Source organism: Eretmochelys imbricata, chromosome 17 (assembly GCF_965152235.1).
Source record: "Eretmochelys imbricata isolate rEreImb1 chromosome 17, rEreImb1.hap1, whole genome shotgun sequence".
Taxonomy (NCBI): domain Eukaryota; kingdom Metazoa; phylum Chordata; order Testudines; family Cheloniidae; genus Eretmochelys; species Eretmochelys imbricata.
Window position 1 is genome coordinate 24,956,012 of NC_135588.1, and position 25,717 is coordinate 24,981,728.

At 47.1% G+C, this 25,717-nt stretch overlaps 1 protein-coding gene across 1 annotated transcript in view; it reads right to left on the minus strand.

Moving 5' to 3' along the window:
• STX1A (syntaxin 1A) overlaps window positions 1-20,136 on the minus strand; it is a 260,780-nt gene extending 240,644 nt beyond the window's left edge. The window contains exons 1-2 of the mRNA XM_077836958.1: window positions 20,035-20,136; window positions 18,501-18,600 (exon numbers count right to left, since the gene is read on the minus strand). Of these exons, the coding sequence (XP_077693084.1) occupies window positions 18,501-18,600; window positions 20,035-20,136 (202 nt within the window). The remainder of the gene's footprint in view (window positions 1-18,500; window positions 18,601-20,034) is intronic.
• Between the last annotated feature and the right edge of the window lie 5,581 nt (window positions 20,137-25,717).

Consider the following 25,717-nt stretch of genomic DNA (forward strand, 5'->3'; position numbering starts at 1 on the left):
TAATAAAAAAATTAAATAAGAGTGGTCCCCAAACCGATCCCTGAGGAACTCCACTAGTAACCTCCCTCCAGCCTAACAGTTCACCTTTCAGTGTGACACGTTGTAGTCTCCCCTTTAACCAGTTCCTTATCCACCTTTCAATACTCATGTTGATCCCCATCTTTTCCAATTTAGCTAATAATTCCCCATGTGCTTTACTGAATCAAATGCTTTACTGAAATCTTCCTCACTCCCTAATGGCCCCAATTCTTCTTTGCTTGTTCTCTTGTTATTTCTATGCAGTCTCAGGCCTGGGCCCCCAGGCACCTCGGTCAATGCACCTTGGTCCCAAGAATTTAAAGAGGAATGTGTTTTTAAAGTTAGGGAAAAAAGTGCAAGCAAACTACACTGCACAGTTCATAGCCACATTTCCATGCATACATGAGTCAGGCTTCAGTTACTTTCTTGTGAAAATATGCAGACTGACTTCCCTATAAATTGGCTTTAAAATGCCTCCTCAAACAGGGTGCCTATCAAAAGGAGGGTTTTTACACGCTGCTAGAGTGATTAGGTCTGCGCAGAAATAATGACTATAATACATTCTTTTGTATGGCCCTGTCAAAACAATGCACCCAAATCCCCATTGAGTTTGGCCCTGTTCAGACAGTGGTGGCCTCTCACCTTTGCTGTGATCACTACTGCAGCTCAGCTATACTGCCTGGTCAAAACAAAACACCCAAATGCACGCATCACTCTATCCTTTTAACATGGACATTTCTAAATGGCCCCACTATATTTTATTAAAGCAAGTGTGCTGATACCAAACTCAGTTTAAATAACGTGGCTGGCAAGTATCCAAAAAGAGTTTGGAAATACCGCTGAGTCCTTGATCTCAAGTTACTAGGCCATGATTACAAGAAAGCCTGATGAAGCATCTTTAATGGACCACAGAGCACTTGGGAATAGGGCTGGGGAGGGTCAGACAGATCAGTGGTGAAATGCACTGGGCCTTTCACCTCTGGACTCCTGGGTTCGAACTCTGACTCAAATGGAAAGTAAAAGGGCATTGCGCTGGTCTCAACCTCACATCACAAAGCAATTAGGTATGATCAGCAGCTCCAGGCATGAGCTGTTTGGCTGTGGCAGAGCTGTGCGCTGAATGCACAGGGCCTGCCTAACCATGAGATCACTGCTATTAGTTGTGCCCATCTTTAAAAAAGGGAAGAAGGAGGATCCTGGGAACTACAGGCCAGTCAGCCTCACCTCAGTCCCTGGAAAAATCATGGAGCAGGTCTTCAAGGAATCAATTTTGAAACACTTAGAGGAGAGGAAAGCAATGCGGAACAGTCAGCATGGATTCACCAAGGGCAAGTCAGGCCTGACTAACCTAATTGACTTCTATGACGAGATAACTGGCTCTGTAGATGAGGAGAGAGCAGTGGACATGTTATTTCTTGACTTTAGCAAAGCTTTTGACACGGTCTCCCACAGTAGTCTTGCCAGCAAGTTAAAGAAGTACGGGCTGGATGAATGGACTACAAGATGGATAGAAAGCTGGCTAGATTGTCGAGCTCAAAGGGTAGAGATCAATGGCTCCATGTCTAGTTGGCAGCCGGTATCAAGCGGAGTGCCCCAAGGGTTGGTCCTGGGGCCGGTTTTGTTATCTTCATTAATGATCTGAAGGATGGTGTGGATTGCACCCTCAGCAAGTTTGCAGATGACACTAAACTGGGAGGAGAGGTAGATACACTGGCAGGTAGGGATAGGATACAGAGGGCCCTAGACAAATTAGAGGATTGGTTCAAAGGGATCTGTCCAAGAGGAGAGGTACTCGAAGTGCTGCATTAGGGGGGCTGTGTTGGTGAGTATCTGAGTGTCTGTTGCAGGGACAGTTTGTCCGTGTGCTTGATTTTTTGAAAAGTGTGAATTGGGAGTGCTTTGTTCCAGGTGGGCCTTGAGTGGGCCTGACTGTTATAAAAAGCCAGTCAGCTGCGAACCAACTGTGCGGCGAACAGCAGAGAGGCTAACAGAGGGAGTTTGCCTGAGGAGAGCCTACTGAGGCTTCCATCTTGCAGGCTTCACTGAGTAGTTATTGCAACAGCTGAGGAAGCTCGTAGAAGGAAGGTAATATGGATGGTGAGCATTCAGCTGTTGTCACCTACACAGGATGTGCCATGTTTGTCTTTCTTCCAGAGAACAGAAGCGACTTTGTCTGTACAAAGTGCAAGCTCGTCTCCATATTGGAAGAGAAGGTTCAAGGTCTGGAGCAACAGGTATCGACCCTGCGTTGCGTAAGAGAAAATGAAGATTTCCTGGACAGACATCAGGATATGCTTCTACTGGCACAATGTTCTGAAGATTCAGAGCAGGCTGCGCAGCAGGGACAGAAGGATGGTGAAGAAATTTGGCAGAATGTGACCCCCAGAAGAAGGAAGGGGAGCGTCAATGTACCAGCAACGCAGATACAGGTGAGCAACCGTTTTCATGTTCTCTCCGCACGTACTAATGCAGAGAGCGAACTAGATGATACATCTGAGAGAAGGGAGCAGAAGGAGACTCCACCGATTGGAAGGCATGAGATGCACTGTCCTAGGGTTGGGGGTTCCACGACCACCGCTCCCAAGAGAAGGAGGCGGGTGGTGGTGGTTAGGGACTCCCTCCTAAGGGGGACTGGGTCATCTATCTGCCGCCCCGACAGGGAAAACCGAGAAGTCTGCTGCTTGCCAGGAGCTAGGATTCACGACGTGACGGAGAGACTGCCAAGACTCATCAACTCCTCGCATTGCTACCGCTTCCTGCTTCTCCATGAGGGCACCAATGATACTGCCAGGAATGACTTTCAGCGGATCACTGCAGACTTCGTGGCTCTGGGAAGAAGGATAAAGGAGTTTGAGGCACAAGTGGTCTTCTTGTCCATCCTCCCTGTGGAAGGAAAAAGACCAGGTAGAGACCATCAAATCGTGAAAGTCAACGAATGGTTACACAGCTGGTGTCGGAGAGAAGGCTTTGGATTCTTTGACCATGGGATGGTGTTCCAAGAAGGAGGAGTGCTAGGCAGAGACGGGCTCCACCTAACGAAGAGAGGGAAGAGCATCTTTGCAAGCAGGCTGGCTAACCTAGTGAGGAGGTGTCATAAATATAAAGGGAAGGGTAACCAAGAGCTCAGCCAGAGCCTGAAATACCCCATAGTGCACCGGTGGAGAGCGGTTCAGAGTCCACGGAAACAGACCCACCCCCTACATCGCTTCCAGAGGGACCAAGCCCAGGTCCACAATCCAGTGAGGAACTTATGTCTCCAGCATCAAGGGAACAGTTCCAGGCCGAACAGGAAGCAGATGAAAGCCTCCAGAGAGCTTGGACGGAGGCACGGAGCAACACACCACCTCTCAGCTCTTCTAATTGATCCCAGTTTGTTGTAGAAAGAGGACTTTTATACACAGAAACTCTTTCTGGTGGACACCAGGAAAACTGGCGTCCGTGGAGACAGTTGGTAGTTCCAACTAAGTACCGAGAAAAGCTCTTGAGCTTAGCCCATGATCATCCTAGTGGCCATGCTGGGGTGAACAGGACCAAAGACCATTTTGGGAGGTCAATCCACTGGGAGGGAATGGGCAAGGATGTTTCTGCCTATGTCCAATCTTGGGAGGTATGCCAACGAGTGCGAAAACCCCAAGACCAGGTCAAAGCCCCTCTACAGCCACTCCCCATCACTGAGGTTCCATTTCAGCGAGTAGCTGTGGATATTCTGGGTCCTTTTCTGAAAAAGACACCCAGAGGAAAGCAGTGCATACTGACTTTCATGGATTTTGCCACCTGATGGCTGGAAGCGGTAGCTCTAAGCAACACCAGGGCTAAAAGTGTGTGCCAGGCACTAACGGACATTTTTGCCAGGGTATCATAGAACCATAGAATCATAGAATATCAGGGTTGGAAGGGACCTCAGGAGGTCATCTAGTCCAACCCCCTGCTCAAAAGCAGGACCCATCCCCAATTAAATCATCCCAGCCAGGGCTTTGTCAAGCCTGACTTTAAAAACTTCTAAGGAAGGAGATTCCACCACCTCCCTATGTAATGCATTCCAGTGTTTCACCACCCTCCTAGTGAAAAAGTTTTTCCTAATATCCAACCTAAACCTCCCCCACTGCAACTTGAGACCATTACTCCTTGTCCTGTCCTCTTCCACCACTGAGAATAGTCTAGAACCATCCTCTCTGGAACCACCTCTCAGGTAGTTGAAAGCAGCTATCAAATCCCCCCTCATTCTTCTCTTCCGCAGACTAAACAATCCCAGTTCCCTCAGCCTCTTCCTCTGAGGTAGGTTGGTCCTCCGACATCCTTACAGATGCAGGAACTAATTTCCTGGCAGGAACTATGGAAAGCCTTTGGGAAGCTCATGCGGTGAATCACTTGGTTGCCACCTCCTACCACCATCAAACAAATGGCCTGGTGGAGAAGTTTAATGGAACTTTGGGGGCCATGATACGTAAATTCATAAATGAGCACTCCAATGATTGGGACCTAGTGTTGCAGCAGTTGCTCTTTGTCTACAGGGCTGTACCCCATCCCAGTTTAGGGTTTTCACCATTTGAACTTGTATATGGCTGCGAAGTTAAGGGGCTATTACAGTTGGTGAAGCAGCAATGGGAGGGGTTTACACCTTCTCCAGGAACTAACATTCTGGACTTTGTAACCAACCTACAAACCATCCTCCGAACCTCTTTAGCCCTTGCTAAAGAAAACCTAAAGGATGCTCAAAAAGAGCAAAAGCCTGGTATGATAAACATGCCAGAAAGCGTTCCTTCAAAGTAGGGGAACAAGTCATGCTCTTAAAGGCACTCCAGGCCCAATAAATGGAAGCATCGTGGGAAGGGCCATTCACGGTCCAAGAGCGCCTGGGAGCTGTTAATTATCTCATAGCATTTCCCACCTGAAACCGAAAGCCTAAAGTGTACCATATTAATTCTCTAAAGCCCTTTTATTCCAGAGAATTAAAGGTTTGTCAGTTTACAGCCCAGGGAGGAGATGACGCTGACTGGCTTGAAGGTGTCTACTATGAAGGGAAAAGTGCTGGTTGTGTGGAAGAGGTGAACCTCTCCATGACCCTTCGGCATATGCAGCGACAGCAGATCAAGGAGCTGTGCCTTAGCTATGCGCCGACGTTCTCAGCCACCTCAGGACTGACTGAACGGGCATACCTCCATTGACACAAGTAATGCTCACCCAATTAGAGCCCAACCTTACCGGGTGTCTCCTCAGGCTAAAACTGCTATAGAACGGGAGATCCAGGATATGCTACAGATGGGTGTAATCTGCCCCTCCCGCAGTGCATGGGCATCTCCAGTGGTTCTAGTTCCCAAACCAGATGGGGAGATATGCTTTTGCGTGGACTACCATAAGCTAAATGCTGTAACTCGCCCAGACAACTATCCAATGCCACACACAGATGAACTATCGGAGAAACTGGGATGTGCCCAGTTCATCTCTACCTTGGACTTAACCAAGGGGTACTGGCAGGTACCGCTAGATGAATCCGCCAAGGAAAGGTCACCCTTCATCACACATATTCTACGATTCTATGTCGGGCTGTATGAATTTAATGTACTCCCTTTCGGGCTGCGAAATGCACCCGCCACCTTCCAAAAACTTGTAGAGGGTCTCCTAGCGGGATTAGGAGAATATGCAGTTGCCTACCTTGACGATGTGGCCATATTTTCGGACTCCTGGGCAGAACACCTGGAACATCTACAAAAAGTCTTCGAGGGCATAAGGGAGGCAGGACTAACTGTTAAGGCTAAGAAGTATCAAATAGGCCTAAACAGAGTGACTTACCTTGGACACCAGGTGGGTCAAGGAACTATCAACCCCCTACAGGCCAAAGTGGATGCTATCCAAAAGTGGCCTGTCCCAAAGTCAAAGAAACAGGTCCAATCCTTCTTAGGTTTGGCCAGATATTACAGGCAATTTGTACCACAGTACATCCAAATCGCCGCCCCAAATGACAGACCTAACCAAAAAGGAACAGCCAAATGCAGTTCAGCAGACTGAAGAGCGTCAGAAGGCCTTTAACCAGCTTAAAGCGACACTCATGACTGACCCTGTGCTAAGGGCCCCAGACTTTGACAAACCGTTCCTAGTCACCACAGATGCGTCTGAGCGTGGTGTGGGAGCAGTCTTAATGCAGGAAGGACCGAATCAAGAGTTCCATCCTGTTGTGTTTCTCAGCAAGAAGCTGTCTGAGAGGGAAAGCAACTGGTCAGTCAGTGAAAAAGAATGTTACGCCATTGTCTACGCTCTGGAAAAGCTACGCCCATATGTTTGGGGACAGCATTTCCACCTGCAAACTGACCATGCTGCGCTACAGTGGCTTCATACTGACATGGGAAATATCAAAAAACGTATTCGGTGGAGTTTAGCTCGCCAAGATTTTGATTTCAACATACAACACATCTCAGGAGCTTCTAAAAAAGTGGCTGATGCACTCTCTCGTGAAAGTTTCCCAGAATCAACTGGTCCAAATTGTCCTTAAGATGTGGGAAATATTGTTAGTCTTTATACAGTTAGTAGTATATTTGGAGATGCATGTGTCTTATTAACTCTGTTTTCTCCTAGAGCTCCAGGAAGAAATCACAGCCAGTGTTTCCCCCTATCTGTGATTTGGGGGGCGTGTCATAAAAATAAAGGGAAGGGTAACCACCTTTCTGTATACAGTGCTGTAAAATCCCTCCTGGCCAGAGGCAACATCCTATTACCTGTAAAGGGTTAAGAAGCTCAGCTAACTTGGCTGGCACCTGACCCGAAGGACCAATAAGGGGACAAGATACTTTCAAATCTTGTGGGGATCTGGGGGGAAAGCTTTTGTTTGTGCTCTTTGTTTACGTGTTGGTTCTCTCTTGGGACTGAGAGAGGCCAGACAGAAATCCATCTTCTTCAACCCATCCTAATCCAAGTCTCCAATAGTGCAACCAGTGTAGGTAAGCCAGGCAAGGCGGATTAGTTTATCTTTTCTTTTATGTGAATTTCCCCTGAGTTAAGAGGGAGGTTTATTCCTGTTTTCTGTAACTTTAAGGTTTTGCCCAGAGGGGGATCCTCTGTGTTTTGAATCTGAATACCCTGTAAAGTATTTCCCATCCTGATTTTACAGAAATGATTTTTACCTTTCTCTTTTTTAATAAAATCCTTCTTTTAAGAACCTGACTGATTTTTCCATTGTTCCAAGATCCAGGGGTTTGGGTCTTTGATGATTTTGTAACCAATTGGTTAGGATATTATTCTCAAGCCTCCCCAGAAAAGGGGGTGTAGGGGTTGGGGGGATATTTTGGGGGAAGACATCTCCAAGTGGGCTCTTTCCCTGTTCTTTGTTTAAAACGCTTGGTGATGGCAGCATAGAGTTCAAGGACAAGGCAAAGTTTGTACCTTGGGGAAGTTTATAACCTAAGCTGGTAAGAATAAGCTTAGGGGGTCTTTCATGCGGCTCCCCACATCTGTACCCTAGAGTTTAGAGTGGGGAAGGAACCCGACAGTGGGGCTTTAAACTAGGTTCACCAGGGGAAGGAGACCAAAGTCCTGAGGTAAGTGGGGACGTGAGATACCGGGAGGAAGCACGAGCAGGAGAGCACGAGAGGGGAGGGCTCCTGCCTCACACTAAGAAAGCAGGACAATCAGCAAGTTATCTCAAGTGCCTATACACAAATGCAAGAAGCCTGGGAAACAAGCAGGGAGAACTGGAAGTCCTGGCACAGTCAAGGAATTATGGTGTGACTGGAATAACAGAGACTTGGTGGGATAACTCACATGACTGGGGTACTGTCATGGATGGATATAAACTGCTCAGGAAGGACAGGCGGGGCACAAAAGGTGGGGGAGTTGAACTGTATGTAAGAGAGCAGTATGACTGCTCAGAGCTCCGGTAGGAAACTGCAGAAAAACCTAAGAGTCTCTGGATTAAGTTTAGAAGTGTGAGCAACAAGGGTGATGTCATGGTGGGAGTCTGCTATAGACTACCAGATCAGGGGGTTGAGGTGAACGAGGCTTTCTTCCGGCAACTAACGGAAGTTACTGGATCGCAGACCCTGGTTCTCATGGTAGACTTCAATCACCCTGATATCTGCTGGGAGAGCAATACAGCGGTGCACGGACAATCCAAGATTTTTTGGAAAGTGAAAGGGACAATTTCCTGGTGCAAGTGCTGGAGGAACCAACTAGGGGCAGAGCTTTTCTTGACCTGCTGCTCACAAACCAGGAAGAATTAGTAGGGGAAGCAAAAGTGGAGGGGAACATGGGAGGCAGTGACCATGAGATGGTCGAGTTCAGGATCCTGACACAAGGAAGAAAGGAGAGCAGCAGAATACGGACCCTGGACTTCAGAAAAACAGACTTTGAGTCCCTCAGGGATCTGATGGGCAGGATCCCCTGGGAGAATAAAGTGAGAGGGAAAGGAGTGCAGGAGAGATGGCTGTTTTTTAAAGAATCCTTATTGAGGTTACAGGGACAAACCATCCCGATGTGTAGAAAGAACAGTAAATATGGCAGGCGACCAGCTTGGCTTCACACTGAAATCCTTGCTGATCTTAAACACAAAAAAGAAGCTTACAAGAAGTGGAAAACTGGACAAATGACCAGGGAGGAGTATAAAAATATTGCTCAGGCATGCAGGAGTGAAATCAGGAAGGCCAAATCATACCTGGAGTTGCAGCTAGCAAGAGACGTTAAGAGTAACAAGAAGGGTTTCTTCGGGTATGTTAGCAACAAGAAGAAAGCCAAGGAAAGAGTAGGCCCCTTACTGAATGAGGGAGGCAACCTAGGGACAGAGGATGTGGAAAAAGCTAATGTACTCAATGCTTTTTTTGCCTCTCTCTTCACGAACAAGGTCAGCTCCCAGACTACTGCACTGGGCAGCACATCATGGGGAGGAGGTGACCAGCCCTCTGGAGAAAGAAGTGGTTTGGGACTATTTAGAAACGCTGGATTAACACAAGTCCATGGGGCCGGATGCGCTGCATTCGAGAGTGCTAAAGGAGTTGGCGGATGTGATTGCAGAGCCATTGGCCATTATCTTTGAAAACTCTCGGCAATCGGGAGAGGTCCTGGAAGACTGGACAAAGGCTAATCTAGTGCCCATCTTTAAAAAAGGGAAGGAGGAGGGTCCGGGGAAGTACAGGGCAGTCAGCCTCACCTCAATCCCTGGAAAAATCATGGAGCAGGTCTTCAAGGAATCAGTTTTGAAACACTTAGAGGAGAGGAAATGATTAGGAACAGTCAGCATGGATTCACCAAGGGCAAGTCATGCCTGACTAACCTAATTGCCATCTATGTCAAGATAACTGACTCTATGGATGAGGGGAAAGCAGTGGATGTGTTATTTCTTGACTTTAGCAAAGCTTTTGATATGGTCTCCCACAGTATTCTTGCCAGCAAGTTAAAGTATGGGCTAGATGAATGGACTATAAGGTGGATAGAAAGCTGGCTAGATTGTCGGGCTCAATGGGTAGTGATCAATGGCTCCACGTCTAATTGGCATCCAGTATCAAGCAGAGTGCCCCAAGGGTCGGTCTTGGGACAGGTTTTGTTCAATTTCTTAATTAATGATCTGGAGGATGACATGGACTGCACCCTCAGCAAGTTTACAGATGACTCTAAACTGGGAGGAGTGGTAGGTACGCTGGAGGGTACGGATAGGCTACAGAGGGAGCTAGACAAATTAGAGGATTGGGCCAAAAGAAATCTGATGAGGTTCAAGAAGGACAAGTGCAAAGTACTGCGCTTAGGACGGAAGAATCCCATGCAATGCTACAGACTAGGGACTGAATGGCTCTGCAGCAGTTGTGCAGAAAAGGACCTAGGGGATACGTTGGATGAGAAGCTGGGTATGAGTCAACAGTGTGCCCTTGTTGACAAGAAGGCTAACGGCATTTGTATAAGTAGGGGCATTGCCAGCAGATTGAGGGACGTGATCATTCCCCTCTATTTGGCATTCATGAGGCCTCATCTGGAGTACTGTGTCCAGTTTTGGGCCCCACACTACAAGAAGGATGTGGAAAAATTAGAAAGAGTCCAGCGGAGGGCAACAAAAATGATTAGGGGTCTGGAACACATGACTTATGAGGAGAGGCTGAGGGAACTGGGATTGTTTAGTCTGCAGAAGAGAAGAATGAGGGGGGATTTGATAGCTGCTTTCAACTACCTGAAAGAGGGTTCCAAAGAGGATGGCTTTAGACTGTTCTCAGTGGTAGCAGATGACAGAACAAGGAGTAATGGTCTCAAGTTGCAGTGGGGGAGGTTTAGGTTGGATATTAGGAAAAACTTTTTCACTAGGAGGGTGGTGAAACACTGGAATGCGTTACCTAGGGAGGTGGTGGAATCTCCTTCCTTAGAAGTTTTTAAGGTCAGGCTTGACAAACACCTGGCTGGGATGATTTAGTTGGGGATTGGTCCTGCTTTGAGCAGGGGGTTGGACTAGATGACCTCCTGAGGTCCCTTCCAACCCTGATATTCTATGATTCTATTAGTCTGTCAATTCCTGAGCACAACATTCACCCCTAATATACAAGAAGATCAAAAAATCCTCCTCAGCAGGTCAGAATAAAATATCAACCTCGCAGCTTCTGAACTCCCCTATAAATAATTAAACTCTGTCCAAAATAATCCTCGGCTACAGAATCACTTAGTGCTCAGCAAAGCAATTTCTATACTCACTTTCTTTCAAATCAGGCTGTTTGAAGAGTGCAAAGCTGTGTTTCTCATTGCTGATTATTAGCTGGCTCCAGATTCCCTTTTAGAGCCTTCTTCCCACTGACACAAATAATTAGCCAATTTCCTTTTACCTGTCTGATCTGTCCTGCAAAAAGCATCTCTCCCCTGTTCCTCCGGTACCTGCTTAGAAAGCTCAGGGCAGCAGCAATCTGGTGGGTGAACATCCCTGGTGTGATGTCAAAAAGCAGAAGGCATTAATGAAATGCTGCTCAGCTAGTGCCAGCTGCTATGCTTAACACATGGAGACTATCCAGCCCCCTGCTAGCCTTTAGTAATCCGTTACCACAATGGCCTCCTGAAAGCACAGTGCCCCCAGACTGACTGGGTTGCGCTGAATGGCACGTTAGTGATCGCTCTGAACCAGCACGCTGCTGCACCTGCGTGCTCTGTCATCTGGAGTGAGGAGAGAGATGAGGGAGCCTCATTTTCCCAACTGCATTTCTTAGCCCCAGTATGAAGAGGTCTAGATGTTTCTTGGGGCACAAAATCAAGGTAAAGTATCCTGGACAGCACAGAGGAACAGGCTGGATTTTAGGATGGAAGCGGCAGAAAGCAGCATTTTCTCCTGACAACTTGCTAATGGAATGGAAAGGCACTGGTTCTTTAAAAAGAACAGGAGTACTAGTGGCACCTTAGAGACTAACCAATTTATTTGAGCATAAGCTTTCATGAGCTACTGCTCACTTCATCGGATGCATAGAATGGAACATATAGTAAGATATATACACACACACACATACACACACACACACAGATAAGTTGGAAGTTACCATACAAACTGTGAGAGGCTAATTAGTTAAGATGAGCTATTATCAGCAGAAGAAAAAAAACTTTTGTCGTGATGATCAAGATGGCCCGTTTAGACAGTGGACAAGAAGGGATGAGGATACTTCACTTAAGGAAACAGATTCAATATGTGTAATGGCACTCCCTAACTGAGACACAGATTTGAGCTCAAGGTAAATGGGACACCAGGATTAACCACAAAGAGTAGCCTTGTGCAGCACCTCACAAGAGCAGGTTGGAGAGCCCCTCCCCGGGACAGTCTGGAGCTGTGAGCGGAAACACATACTGCCCTCAGGATGGCTGAATCTACTGAAATTCAGAAGCAACAAGCATCATAGAATCATAGAATATCAGGGTTGGAAGGGACCTCAGGAGGTCATCTAGTCCAACCCCTTGCTCAAAGCAGGACCGATCCCCGACTAAATCATCCCAGCCAGGGCTTTGTCAAGCCTGACCTTAAAAACCTCAAAGGAAGGAGATTCCACCACCTCCCTAGGTAATGCATTCCAGTGCTTCACCACCCTCCTAGTGAAAAAGTTTTTCCTAATATCCAACCTAAACCTCCCCCACTGCAACTTGAGACCATTACTCCTTGTTCTGTCATCTGCTACCACTGAGAACAGTCTAAAGCCATCCTCTTTGGAACCCCCTTTCAGGTAGTTGAAAGCAGCTATCAAATCCCCCCTCATTCTTCTCTTCTGCAGGCTAAACAATCCCAGCTCCCTCAGCCTCTCCTCATAAGTTGTGTTCCAGTCCCCTAATCATTTTTGTTGCCCTCCGCTGGACACTTTCCAATTTTTCCACATCCTTGTTGTAGTGTGCGGCCCAAAACTGGACACAGTACTCCAGATGAGGCCTCATGAATGCCGAATAGAGGGGAATGATCACGTCCCTCGATCTGCTGGCAATGCCCCTACTTATACATCCCAAAATGCCATTGGCCTTCTTGGCAACAAGGGCACGCTGTTGACTCATATCCAACTTCTCATCCACTGTCACCCCTAGGTCCTTTTCTGCACAACTGCTGCCGAGCCATTTGGTCCCTAATCTGTAGCGGTGCATTGGATTCTTCCGTCCTAAGTGCAGGACTCTGCACTTGTCCTTGTTGAACCTCATCAGATTTCTTTTGGCCCAATCCTCCAATTTGTCTAGGGCCCTCTGGATCCTATCCCTACCCTCCAGTGTATCTACCACTCCTCCCAGTTTAGTGTCATCTGCAAACTTGCTGAGGGTGCAATCCACACCATCCTCCAGATCATTTATGAAGATCACACTTCTAGCCATCCAAAGAGCTTCCAAGGACTGTGGAAGTTTAACGCCTTTCTTGGTAATCTAATTAGACCCCTGTGGTACAGCAACAGTTCCCATCCATCCCAAGGACACAGAGGAAAAGTTGTATTGAAGTTTTTATCTTCTTCACTGATGCAGAACAGAAAATGGTGCTCTTCAGTGCTCTCAGCTGCATTCAGTGTCCCTGTCCAGGTGTTCACATCTATTTCAGAGATCCATTTAATAGAATCATAGAATCATAAGAATAATCAAGGTTTGGAAGGGACCTCAGGAGGTCATCTAGTCTAACCCCCAGCTCAGAGCAGGACCAATCCCCAGCTAAATCATCCTAGCCAGGGCTTTGTCAAGCCTGACCTTAAAAACCTTAAAAGGAAAGAAATTCCACCACCTCCCTAGGTAACGCATTCCAGTGCTTCACCACCCTCCTAGTGAAAAAGTTTTTCCTAATATCCAACCTAAACCTCCCCCACTGCAACTTGAGACCGTTACTCCTTGTTCTGTCATCTGCTACCACCGAGAACAGTCTAGAGCCATCCTCTTTGGAACCCCCTTTCAGGTAGTTGAAAGCAGCTATCAAATCCCCCCTCATTCTTCTCTTCCGTAGACTAAACAATCCCAGTTCCCTCAGCCTCTCCTCATAAGTCATGTGTTCCAGACCCCTAATCATTTTTGTTGCCCTCCGCTGCACGCTTTCCAATTTTTCCACATCCTTCTTGCAGTGTGGGGCCCAAAACTGGACACAGTACTCCAGATGAGGCCTCACCAATGTCGAATAGAGGGGAACGATCACGTCCCTCAATCTGCTGGCAATGCCCCTACGTATACATCCCAAAATGCCATTGGCCTTCTTGGCAACAAGGGCACACTGCTGACTCATATCCAGCTTCTCGTCCACTGTAACCCCTAGGTCCTTTTCTGCCGAACTGCTGCCGAGCCATTCGGTCCCTAGTCTGTAGCGGTCCATGGGATTCTTCTTTCCTAAGTGCAGGACTCTGCACTTGTCCTTGTTGAACCCCTCAGATTTCTTTTGGCCCAATCCTCTACCACTCCTCCCAATTTAGTGTCATCTGCAAACTTGCTGAGGGTGCAGTCCACACCATCCTCCAGATCATTAATGAAGATATTGAACAAAACCGGCCCCAGGACCGACCCTTGGGGCACTCCGCTTGATACCAGCTGCCAACTAGACATGGAGCCATTGATCACTACCCGTTGAGCTCGACGATCTAGCCAGCTTTCTATCCACTTTATAGTCCATTCATCCAGCCCATACTACTTTAACTTGCTGGCAAGAATACTGTGGGAGACAGTGTCAAAAGCTTTGCTAAAGTCAAGGAATAACATGACCACTGCTCTCTCCTCATCCACAGAGCCAATTATCTCGTTATAGAAGGCAATTAGATTAGTCAGGCATGACTTGCCTTTGGTGAATCCATGCTGACTGTTCCTGATCACTTTCCTCTCCTCTAAGTGCTTCAGAATTGATTCCTTGAAGATCTGCTCCATGATTTTTCCAGGGATTGAGGTGAGGCTGACTGGCCTTTAGTTCCCCAGATCCTCCTTCTTCCCTCTTTTAAAGATGAGCACTACATTAGCCTTTGTCCAGTCTTCTGGGACCTCCCCCGAATGCCGAGAGTTTTCAAAGATAATGGCCAATGGCTCTGCAATCACATCCGCCAACTCCCTTAGTACTCTTGAATGCAGCGCATCCAGCCCCATGGACTTGTGTTAGTCCAGCTTTTCTAAATAATCCCAAACAACTTCTTTCTCCACAGAGGGCTGGTCACCTCCTCCCCATGATGTGTTGTCCAGTGCAGTAGTCTGGGAGATGACCTTGTTCGTGAAGACAGAGGCAAAAAAAGCATTGAGTACATTAGCTTTTTCCACATCCTCTGTCCCTAGGTTGCCTCCCTCATTCAGTAAGGGGCCTACTCTTTCCTTGGCTTTCTTCTTGTTGCTAACATACCCGAAGAAACCCTTCTTGTTACTCTTAACATCTCTTGCTAGCTGCAACTCCAAGTGCGATTTGGCCTTCTTGATTTCACTGCTGCATGTCTGAGCAATATTTTTATACTCCTCCCTGGTCATTTGTCCAGTCTTCCACTTCTTGTAAGCTTCTTTTTTGTGTTTAAGATCAGCAAGGATTTCACTGTGAAGCCAAGCTGGTTGCCTGCCGTATTAATATTCTTTCTACACATCAGGATGGTTTGTTCCTGTAACCTCAATAAGGATTCTTTAAAATACTGCCAGCTCTCCTGCACTCCTTTCCCCCTCATGTTATTCTCCCAGAGGATCCTGCCCATCAGTTCCCTGAGGGACTCAAAGTCTGTTTTTCTGAAGTCCAGGGTCCGCATTCTGCTGCTCTCCTTTCTTCCTTGTGTCAGGATCCTGAACTCGACCATCTCATTGTAACTGCCTCCCACTGCCTCGCATGTTCCCCTCCACTTTTGCTTCCCCTACTAATTCTTCCTGGTTTGTGAGCAGCAGGTCAAGAAGAGCTCTGCCCTTAGTTAGTTCCTCCAGCACTTGCACCAGGAAATTGTCCCTTACGCTTTCCAAAAACTTCTTGGATTATCTGTGCGCCGCTGTACTGCTCTCCCAGCAGATATCAGGGTGATTGAACATTTTGACTGTCCTGGTCATTCCCCTCCTACAGCCTGCATGTAGCTAACATCCACAGCTCCTCCAGTCATAATGATGCAGAGGAGCAGAGTTCATTGGGCCTTGGCCTACTGAGACTGAAGGTGGCACTTACCCTTCTAGGTGAGCGTCTGTCATGGTTCAGCAGGTTTTACTAACAACTCACTGTAATTTGCTGCAAGGCTCCTGGCTTCTAGCACCTAATTAACCTCCACTGCAGCCCTCCTGACAAGACAGCTCATGCTAAATCACTGCACTGATGTGAGAGGAAAAAACACAGGCTCTACTTTTACTGCCCAATGGGCATGTAGGGCAGGAATTACAAAAATCACTGAGGGAAGCAGGAGCACGTCCCATTGAAAGATAACGGGAGTTGGGCTCAAACTTCTCAGACACTTTTCAAAATCCTGCCTCCAACTCTGGGATGCTGTAAACCGCCCATGAGCCCCTACCTTCTATCAGCTCTCGGCCTGTTAAATAGATTCACAAACTGTAAGGTCAACGGGAGCCATTCTGATAATCTAGTCTGACCTTCTGCACGTCCCTGGCCAGAAAACACCACCCAAGGAGTCCTGCAGTGAGCCCAACACTTTGTGGTGGAAACATAGCTGATCTTTCAGAAAGATACCCTTAAATAATTACTGCAGGACCTCATGGTGGAAACACAGACAAAGAAGCCAAGGTGACAGGTGGTTCTAGGAATGTAAAGGCATGGAGGAATTGCATTATCAGGCTGAGAGCTTGGTGAACATTAACTGAGAAGCTGTTCCAGATGTAATTAGGGATTAAGGGCCTGGGTGTCCTAGCGCTTGACACTGTAGATGGAGGAGCCAGAAAGGAGGCAAAGAGGAAGATGTGTAGAGAAAGGACAGAGCAGGAAGAGAGAGTGTGTAGAGGGAAGGGAAGAGGAAGTAAGCAAAAGAAAGAAGAAGGGAGGTTCGGGACAGGAGGGGCAAGCCAATCGATAAACATCTAACCCTCACATCCTCTCCCTCATCCTCCCCTCCCTGTGTCCCCTCTTGGGATGAACTCTTTACAGCAGGGGAGCTGTCCTATTGGTACCCAGAGCATAAACACAGATTACGAATCAGGAACAATTGCAACCTGGCCTCTAAATGTTATTCTATTGCCAAAGACAAAGGCTTACCACCATTTGAAAAGCAGCCTTCTTCCTAGCGGTCACCCCCACCACAGCCCTCTGGACAAGGGATCTGATGCTAAATTGCTGTCAAAAGGAACCAGACTCAGTCCTCCAGCATCCCCAGGGCTCTCCTCACAATGCTGGAGGGCAGCAGAGGGAGACCTCCAGGAGTATGTGTTTGGAAAGTGAAACTCTTCACTGGTTTATGTTCCTATTATCAGATACCAAATGAAGGTGGCAGGCAGCACTGTGGGGAGCAACATAGGCTGTAACCATACAGTTTAAACAGGGTCTTTCTGAAACAGGAGGATTTCTTTCTTTGTTGCCTACTATACCTTAGTAGCATATGGAACAACCTGTCGGAAGCACATGGCAGCAGGTCCAGCTGTGTCCCACCAAGCTGTGCTGAATAACTGCCCCATGCATATTGATTCACCCAAACTCTCGCTGTGGGAAGAAAAAGTCACAGACTGTTTTAGGAAATCTGAACTGGAAAAATCTCATCCCCCATGGGGGCAGGTTCCAGAAATCAGGCATGGAAAAACTGCCTGGTAAAAGCCTGTCCACTGAGCAACAGCATGAACAGGGATGATCAGATAGGCATCTGACAGTTCAGATCCTCTGCATTTACTGCGATCTCTTATCTAGTGGTTAGTATTTGGGACTGGGGAATCCAGTAGCTCCTCCTGTGACCTCAGGCATATCTCAACCTCCCAATGTCTCAGTTTCCCCCTTTGTAAAATGGAGATAATAGCTATTAGCTACCTCGCAGGGGACTGTGAGCCTTCATTTATGCCAAGGACCAGCATGTGATGGGGGAGAGAAAAGACATACTTGAATGTTTGAACTCAGAGACCACAGGGACGGGCACCATAGCCAGATAGAAACAGAACTTCAGGCAACCTTTAAGAGGGCTTAGGTTGCGATTCAGAATAAGGTTCAGGTCAATTCTTATTTAATCCTGATTGGTTCACCCACCCCACATAAAAATTGTAATCTAGCCAGAAGGGGAGCAAAATGGATGGTATAAAGCAGGGGTCCTTCCATCCATGCATTCTACACTCCACAGCAGGCATTTCAGAGACCCAGCTCCAGAGGGTGGCCACACACCCAGACTGCAAATCTGGAGGCACAGAAAGGGTTGCATCACTTCTCAGACTGTGCCTACAGTGGTGGGAACTCATTGAGAATCCTGTCTCATTAGTTTATTCTCCTTTAGCAGCTGTCTGGCCAGGAGCTATTGCCAGGGAGCGAGCAGGCAGTATATCACCAGTTCTCTCAATTAAACCCTCCTGTTCGTTCTCTTTGCAGAGCTGGAGAACATTGCTGTTTCCTAGTCATGACACAATCTGGAGGTGGCAATGGTGTCTGTAAACTAGTATTTTGATACCGAAGTGGCACGAGTACAAGCTCCGGGTCTCGGCAGCAATAACAAGACAATTACATTTGTTTTCTAGCTGAGTGGACAGGAAAATGACTCACCTGGATGAAAAGGGCCATTTGCTCTTTGCAGCCTCACTGCATCCACCAGCCTTAGGCACAGAATCATTCTGCACTAGCCTTAAGAAGCCCTCAGTGTTCCTCCTCATCTCCTTTCCTACCAGCCAAAAGAGCCCAGCAAGCCATCTAGTCTCCTTTCCTAGCTGCCCAGCCCATCTCCGGTCTCTCTCTTCCCCAGATGGCTTCTATCAGCTCCATGGTCATCACGCACTTCATCAGCCTCCTGGTTTACACCACACGCTGGTTACATCACAGCCAGCATGACCACTGTCGCACTGTACCAGCATCTAATTCTTTGCATATGTCCCATCCATCCACTCAAGAAAGCAGATCAAGCCTGATGTGTCATGGTAGTACACGTGTTCCCCACACCCCACAGCCTGCTGGAGCAGAAAGCCGAGAACGCCTCACTCACTCTCATCTGGGTTTGGGGATGCAAGAATAGCACTGTGCTTCCTCTTCACTTCCTCCACATTCTCAGAAATTTTATCGATGAACCCTCGAATTTCTTCCACCTACGGAGACATGGCCCAAATGAACACAGCTGTTCAGCATATTGATGACAGTTGAGTCTATGGGAAGGGGAGAGGTTGTTAGACTCAAGTGCCCCCCCATCTGAAAGCAGTCATAGGAGACCTGGGGCAGCATAGGCTGCTTCCTGCAGGAGAATTTAGCTGGCTACCACCTGATTGGCTTCTTAAAAGTGTGGCTAAATCATGAAAAGAGACTCTCTAAAGTGCAGCAGTGTGGTTTGGGGGCAGGGGAACATGTTTATTACATCAGTGACTCTATGTCACGTCTGTTCAGTTTACATGTTAGAAAATGTTATTTCAACATGCCAGCCCAGAAAACTCCCTTGGGATCCAGGAGACTCCAAGCTTCCCAGCTCATGCATTAGCATCAAGAATAATAGTTTTCCATCTGGGACACTGAATAATTCTGCTCCAGATGCACAAGTCAAACTGCAGACCAGCTTGCTCTTCTATAACTGCTGGATCCACAGGGTTAACCTTCTAGTCATTAAGGAAAACACACTTGGCCGATACACTGGGAGAGTAGACGTAGTGAGTGAGAAGGTGACCTTCACTGCACTTTAAGGAAGTTTGCTGATGTCTTGGGAAGTGCAGTCAGGGTTGCATTATGCTGTTTTTCTGGGCTGCCTATCTAGAATACCTCTTCCTTCAATTCGCTGAGTGACTTTTCAATGGGGTTTTACATCCTACATTCAACTTTTGATAGACTGCCTAGAGATGTCTTCACCCCCCCCAACACACTATGATAAAGGTGTTCTAAAAAGCTGCATGCATTGCTCACAGCCACCCACATGCCAGAATAGAACCTCCATTTGTAAGCCAGATATGTACAGAAAAAGTCAGCCAGTCCCATGCAGAGGGACTTCCAGGGTTGTTTTAGTGCCTTTCTGCTATAATCAAAGCACTGAGGCAAGAAAGGTTGCAGGGTTTGAGGCTTTCTGCTGCCCCAAAAGACAGTGGCTTTCCTCCACACTGGCATAGGGACATCTGTTCTAATTTACCAACAGTTGCTAAAGTTGTCCCTTTGGTTTCGATGGATGCACCTGGAGGATCAAATTTCACATTACATCATAGGCTTTGTAATTGCACATTACAACATTGGCTCTGCTGTGAAGACTGCATGATTCTAATCAATGCCTAAACCTTTATGGGGCATGCTCTGGGGTGCGACCGAGGAGGAGCTAACATAGGCTGAAGCCTGAGAATTGGCAGACCTCATGTCAACGAGTAAAAGACTCTGTTCCCACTGGCAATTCCTACACACGTGACTGTGACATCAACTGGAGGGCAGGGATGAGAACACAGGTGCCATGTATTCTGTGGCTAGAGTCCAGTGGGAGGTCAGGGAGAGAGCACCACTTAGAGTTCTGACCAGCGGCACAGCTCTGAGCTTCGCTGAGAGAACCAACATCTCACCTGTTCAAAGAACTCATCCATGAAGCGATCCCGGTCCACGCTAACGGTGACTTCATCATCATCATCACTGTCCTTAGCCTGTGCAGACACAAACACAGACATTAGCAAGCTGCTCTCTACAAACTTCGCTGATCCATTCTAAGAACGTAGCCCAATGGCCCTCTCTCGAGTCAGCAGAACATGGGTTTCCCTCTGAACTTTGCCTGGGAACAGATTACTCCTGTGATGCGGGAGGTAAATGCTGACCCTTTAGAAGCTGTGGGGATTAATTAAATTAATGGAAAAGGAAAAACCCAGGAAAGAATCAATCCCTGGACACTGCATTTAGAGTGTTACTAAAAGGCTTAAGGAAATATCAAGATCAGGCTCACACACAAGAGGCATGATGAAAATCACCACTGAAACTCATGGTCAAGTCTCTTAAGCTTTTTGTGCCTCAGTTTACCTTAGTGTAAAATAAGAATAATGATATTTACATTTTTACATAGTGTGCTGAAAGGAATCATTTCATGTATAAGTAGGGGCATAGCAAGCAGATCGAGGGATGTGATCATCCCCCTCTATTCGACATTGGTGAGGCCTCATCTGGAGTACTGTGTCCAGTTTTGGGCCCCACACTACAAGAAGGATGTGGATAAATTGGAGAGAGACCAGCGAAGGGCAACAAAAATGATTAGGGGTCTGGAACACATGACTTATGAGGAGAGGCTGAGGGAACTGGGATTGTTTAGTCTGCAGAAGAGAAGAATGAGGGGGGATTTGATAGCTGCTTTCAACTACCTGAGAGGTGGTTCCAGAGAGGATGGTTCTAGACTATTCTCAGTGGTAGAAGAGGACAGGACAAGGAGTAATGGTCTCAAGTTGCAGTGGGGGAGGTTTAGGTTGGATATTAGGAAAAACTTTTTCACTAGGAGGGTGGTGAAACACTGGAATGCGTTGCCTAGGGAGGTGGTGGAATCTCCTTCCTTAGAAGTTTTTAAGGTCAGGCTTGACAAAGCCCTGGCTGGGATGATTTAATTGGGGATTGGTCCTGCTTTGAGCAGGGGGTTGGACTAGATGACCTCCTGAGGTCCCGTTCAACCCTGATATTCTATGATTCTATGTCCTCATACACACAGCAGAGGACAGCTCAATGAAAACAACTGCTCCATGCACAAAGAGGATGTGTGACTAGTAAACATGGGGTAGAAAATAACACAGAATATAGTATAATCACAATATATAAATGGATGCTATGTTCACTTTTGGTGGTCCTATTGCAGTAAAACCTTAGCAGAAATAGAGGAGAGCAGGGTTCAGAGACAGGTGACCAAAATTAGAGATCTAGAAAGTCTTCAACATGAAGAGTTGTTATAGCTGTGTTGGTCCCAGCATATTAGAGAGACAAGATCTCGTGAATATTCTAGGATCAACATGGCTACAACACTGTACACAACAATGGAAGATATCGAACACACCCACCTCCTCTTTAGTATGAGGAGACAGTTAAAAGATTTCATGCAGAGAGGAGACATGAGAGAGAGGAAATAATGAATGGATAGGGAAGTTCCTATATACCTTTGCACTCTTGGAAAGGGGAGGTGCAATAAAATTGAAAGGGAACAAATTTAATACTAACAAAAAGAAAGATTCTCTTTTACTCAACACAGAATTCACCCATGAACTCCCTGCCACATGGTATCAGAGCCCAGGAGCTTACCAGGATCCTAGGAAGGGTTTGACATTCATGTGGGTAATGAGAATACTCACAAATACTGTAGACTGGATACAAACAGAAGGGCTCTAAACCCCAGTGCTTCAGTCTACAAGCCCACCATGAATTGTATGGAGTTAGGAAGACCCTTCCCATGAGCAGGTGATTCCAGAATTGTCTGTTATAGGGGTTTTTTACACCGTCTTCTACAGCAGCTGGTGCTGGGCACTGTCAAGCCATATCTGCACTACAAATGGGTGCGTTCTACAAGATAGCTGACACAGTGAAAATCCAAGACAAGACAAACTGACGTTTTACCTCAATATAACTGATTGAGGTGAACTCTAAACTCCCCCTTGGGTACACCTCAATCAGCTTCACCGTGATAAAACTATAGCTTGCCCAGTCTTCACCAGGATTCTCCACCATGTCGGCTGTCTCACTGTAAAAGCACATCTCTTTGGAGTGAAGACATGACCTTCAAGGTCAGATCCTGGAGTTGCCACTCCCCAATCTGATTCAGTCTGGCTGTTCCTAAATCTCTACTACAGGGGAGAGATTTCATCAAGCCATATTTGCAAAGCACTTTCAGACCCAACACACACACAGTGTAAGCACAAACTCTCATTGGCTATTATGGGGGCAAAAGCCTCTCCAGATGTCACTGACAGCACCTGTTTTGTTTCCAAGAGTATTGCTTATGGGCAGGTGTACCAAAATTCAGAACCTGAATGTACGTCACACAGAGGAGGAAAAGCCCAGCCCCGGAACAGCCTCTCTCAAGTGCAGACTCTGAGGCCCTTCTTCTGCAGAGCTCTGCATTCAAGGCCACAGCTCCAGAAAGTAGCCTGTGACGTGAAGTAAGAGAACAATTTAGGCTTAACAGACTCTCATCCTAATCTGCTCAGCTAACAAGATGTGCTGAATCAGCACCAGACCTACAGGGCTATTAAACAAAAAGGAGATGGTCAAGAGAGCATTATGTGACCATACAAAGATACAGTTTACTGCCCGAACACCCCTCACACACAGCTCAGGGCACTCTGCAGTCACTCAGAGCTGCAGATACACTGAAGCACACAGATTGCTAAACGATCATATAAATGATTTCATCAAGCAAAGCAAATAACCCTCACACCTGAATGCTTAGGGATGGGAGGGGAAGGACCCCCCCAGCCCCCCACATGGCAATCCTCCACCTCAATTGTATTATTCTAAGCGTGCTTTCACCCATCTGGTGCCCTCCTTCACATGTTCTTCCCTTTCCCTTCTCCTGATGGCCCAAGCCAAGGCAGTTTGTGGATAAACACTGATCTCTTCCCACTTATTCGCTTACTGATTTGTGGCAAGAAACACCCTACCTACTTTATCCATATGTTTGCACAGGATCCACAAACAAGCTTTGAACACAAATGAGGCTGTGTCCCGTGCACATGCTCCCATAATTATCAATTGCGCTGTATGTTTCGGGAATTATTAGTACATCGTCTCCCAGAACTAGTATAATTGCCTGTTTTAGCCATTTGGTTTTTGTCCCACCAGATAACCTATTTGTTTTTCACTTTACTTAGGTTTCAGTGAGGACTCTCTATGTTGAATTAAGATGGACTGCATTTTCAAACTGCTAAATGGCTAGGAAGAATCTGAGACCAGTTAATAAGCATGTCGCACTCTCTACACCTGTACATGACAGGGAAGATTTAATCAGAAAATTATCTGCCCAACTGAATACATTTTATGCCTTTACTTACAGTGAGCCCTGGTCTACATTAGGAGTTTAGGTCAAATTTAGCAGCGTTAAATCGATTTAACCCTGCACCCGTCCACACGACTTTTTTTCGACTTAAAGGGCTTGTAAAATTGATTTCCTTACTCCACCCCCGACAAGGGGATTAGCGCTGAAATCAGCATTGCCGGATCGAATTTGGGGTACTGTGGATGCAATTTGACGGTATTGGCCTCCGGGAGCTATCCCAGGGTGCTCCATTGTGACTGCTCTGGACAGCACTCTCAACTCTGATGCACTGGCCAGGTAGATAGGAAAAGGCCCGTGAACTTTTGAATTCGAATTTCCTGTTTGGCCAGCTTGGCAAGCTGCAGGTGAGTGCAGAGCTCATCAGCAGAGGTGACCATGATGGAGTCCCAGAATCGCAAAAGAGCTCCAGTATGGACCGAACGGGAGGTACAGGATCTGATCGCTGTATGGGGAGAGGAATCTGTGCTATCAGAACTCCGTTCCAGTTTTCAAAATGCCAAAACATTTGTCAAAATCTCCCAGGGCATGAAGGACAGAGGCCATAACAGGGACCCGAAGCAGTGCCGCAAGAAACTTAAGGAGCTGAGGCAAGCCTACCAGAAAACCAGAGAGGAAAACGGCCGCTCTGGGTCACAGCCCAAAACATGCCGATTCTATGATGAGCTGCATGCCATTTTAGGGGGTTCAGCCACCACTACCCCAACCTTGTTGTTTGACTCCTTCAATGGAGATGGAGGCAACACGGAAGCAGGTTTTGGGGACGAGGAAGATGATGATGAAGTTGTAAATAGCTCACAGCAAGCAAGTGGAGAAACCGGTTTTCCAGACAGCCAGGAACTGTTTCTCACCGTGGACCTGGAGCCAGTACCCCCCGAACCCACCCAACGCTGCCTCTCGGACCCGCCAGGTGGAGAAGGGACCTCTGTGAGTGTACCTTTTAAAATACTATACATGGTTTAAAAGCAAGCATGTTTAATGATTAATTTGCCCTGGCATTCGCAGCTCTCCTGGATGTACGCCCAAAGCCTTTGCAAAAGGTTACTGGGGAGGGCAGCCTTATTCCTTCCACCATGGTAGGACACTTTACCACTCCAGGCCAGTAGCACAGTCGGGAATCATTGCAGAACAAAGCACTGCAGTGTATGTTTGCTGGCGTTCAAACAACATCCGTTCTTTATCTCTCTGTGGGTATGTCTACACTACGAAATTAGGTCAAATTTTTGTAGAAGTTAGTTTTGTAGAAAGCGTTTTTATACAGTCGATTGTGTGTGTCCCCACACAAATGCTCTAAGTGCATGAAGTTGGCGGAGTGTGTCCACAATACCGAGGCAACCGTCAACTTCCGGAGTCACAGTTCCCGCAGTCTCCGCTGCCCATTTAAATTCTGGGTAGAAATCCCAGTGCCTGATGGGGCTACAACATTGTTGTGGGTGGTTCTGGGTACATATTGTCAGGCCCCCCTTCCCTCCCTCCCTCCATGAGAGCAAGGGCAGACAATTGTTTTGCGCCTTTTTTCCTGAGTTACCTGTGCAGACGCCATACCATGGCAAGCATGGAGCCCACTCAGCTCATTGTCACCGTATGTCTCCTGGGTGCTGGCAGACATGGTACTGCATTGCTACACAGCAGCAGTAACCCATTGCCTTGTGGCAGCAGACGGTGCAATAGGCCTGATAACCATAGTCATCGTATCTGAAGTACTCCTGGCTGCCTCGGTAAGGTCAGTCAGAAGCACCTGAGCAGATATGGGTGCAGGGACTAAATTAGGAGTGACTCGACCAGGTCGTTCTCTTTAGTCCTGCAGGTAGTCCTATTGTACCATCTTATAGTGAGCAGGCAGGAGATGTGGCTAGCAGTCCTATTGTACCATCTTCTGCCAGGCAGGCAGGAGATGACGATGACTAGAAGTCCTTCTGCGCCGTCTGCTGCCAGCCAAAGATGCAAAACATAGATGGAGTGGATCAAAATAAGAAATACACCAGATTTGTTTTGTATTCATTTGCTCCCCCCACCCTCCCTCTCTCCGTGAAGTCCTGCCTGAAATACCAGAAGAAGGGACAGCTCAGTGGGTTGAGCATTGGCCTGCTAAACCCAGGGGTTTGAGTTCAATCCTTGAGGGGGCCATTCTGTGTGACAGTTGTTTTTCTTTCTCCTTGATGTAAAGCCACCCCCTTTGTTGATTTTAATTCCCTGTAAGCCAACCCTGTAAGCCATGTCGTCAGTCGTCCCTTCCT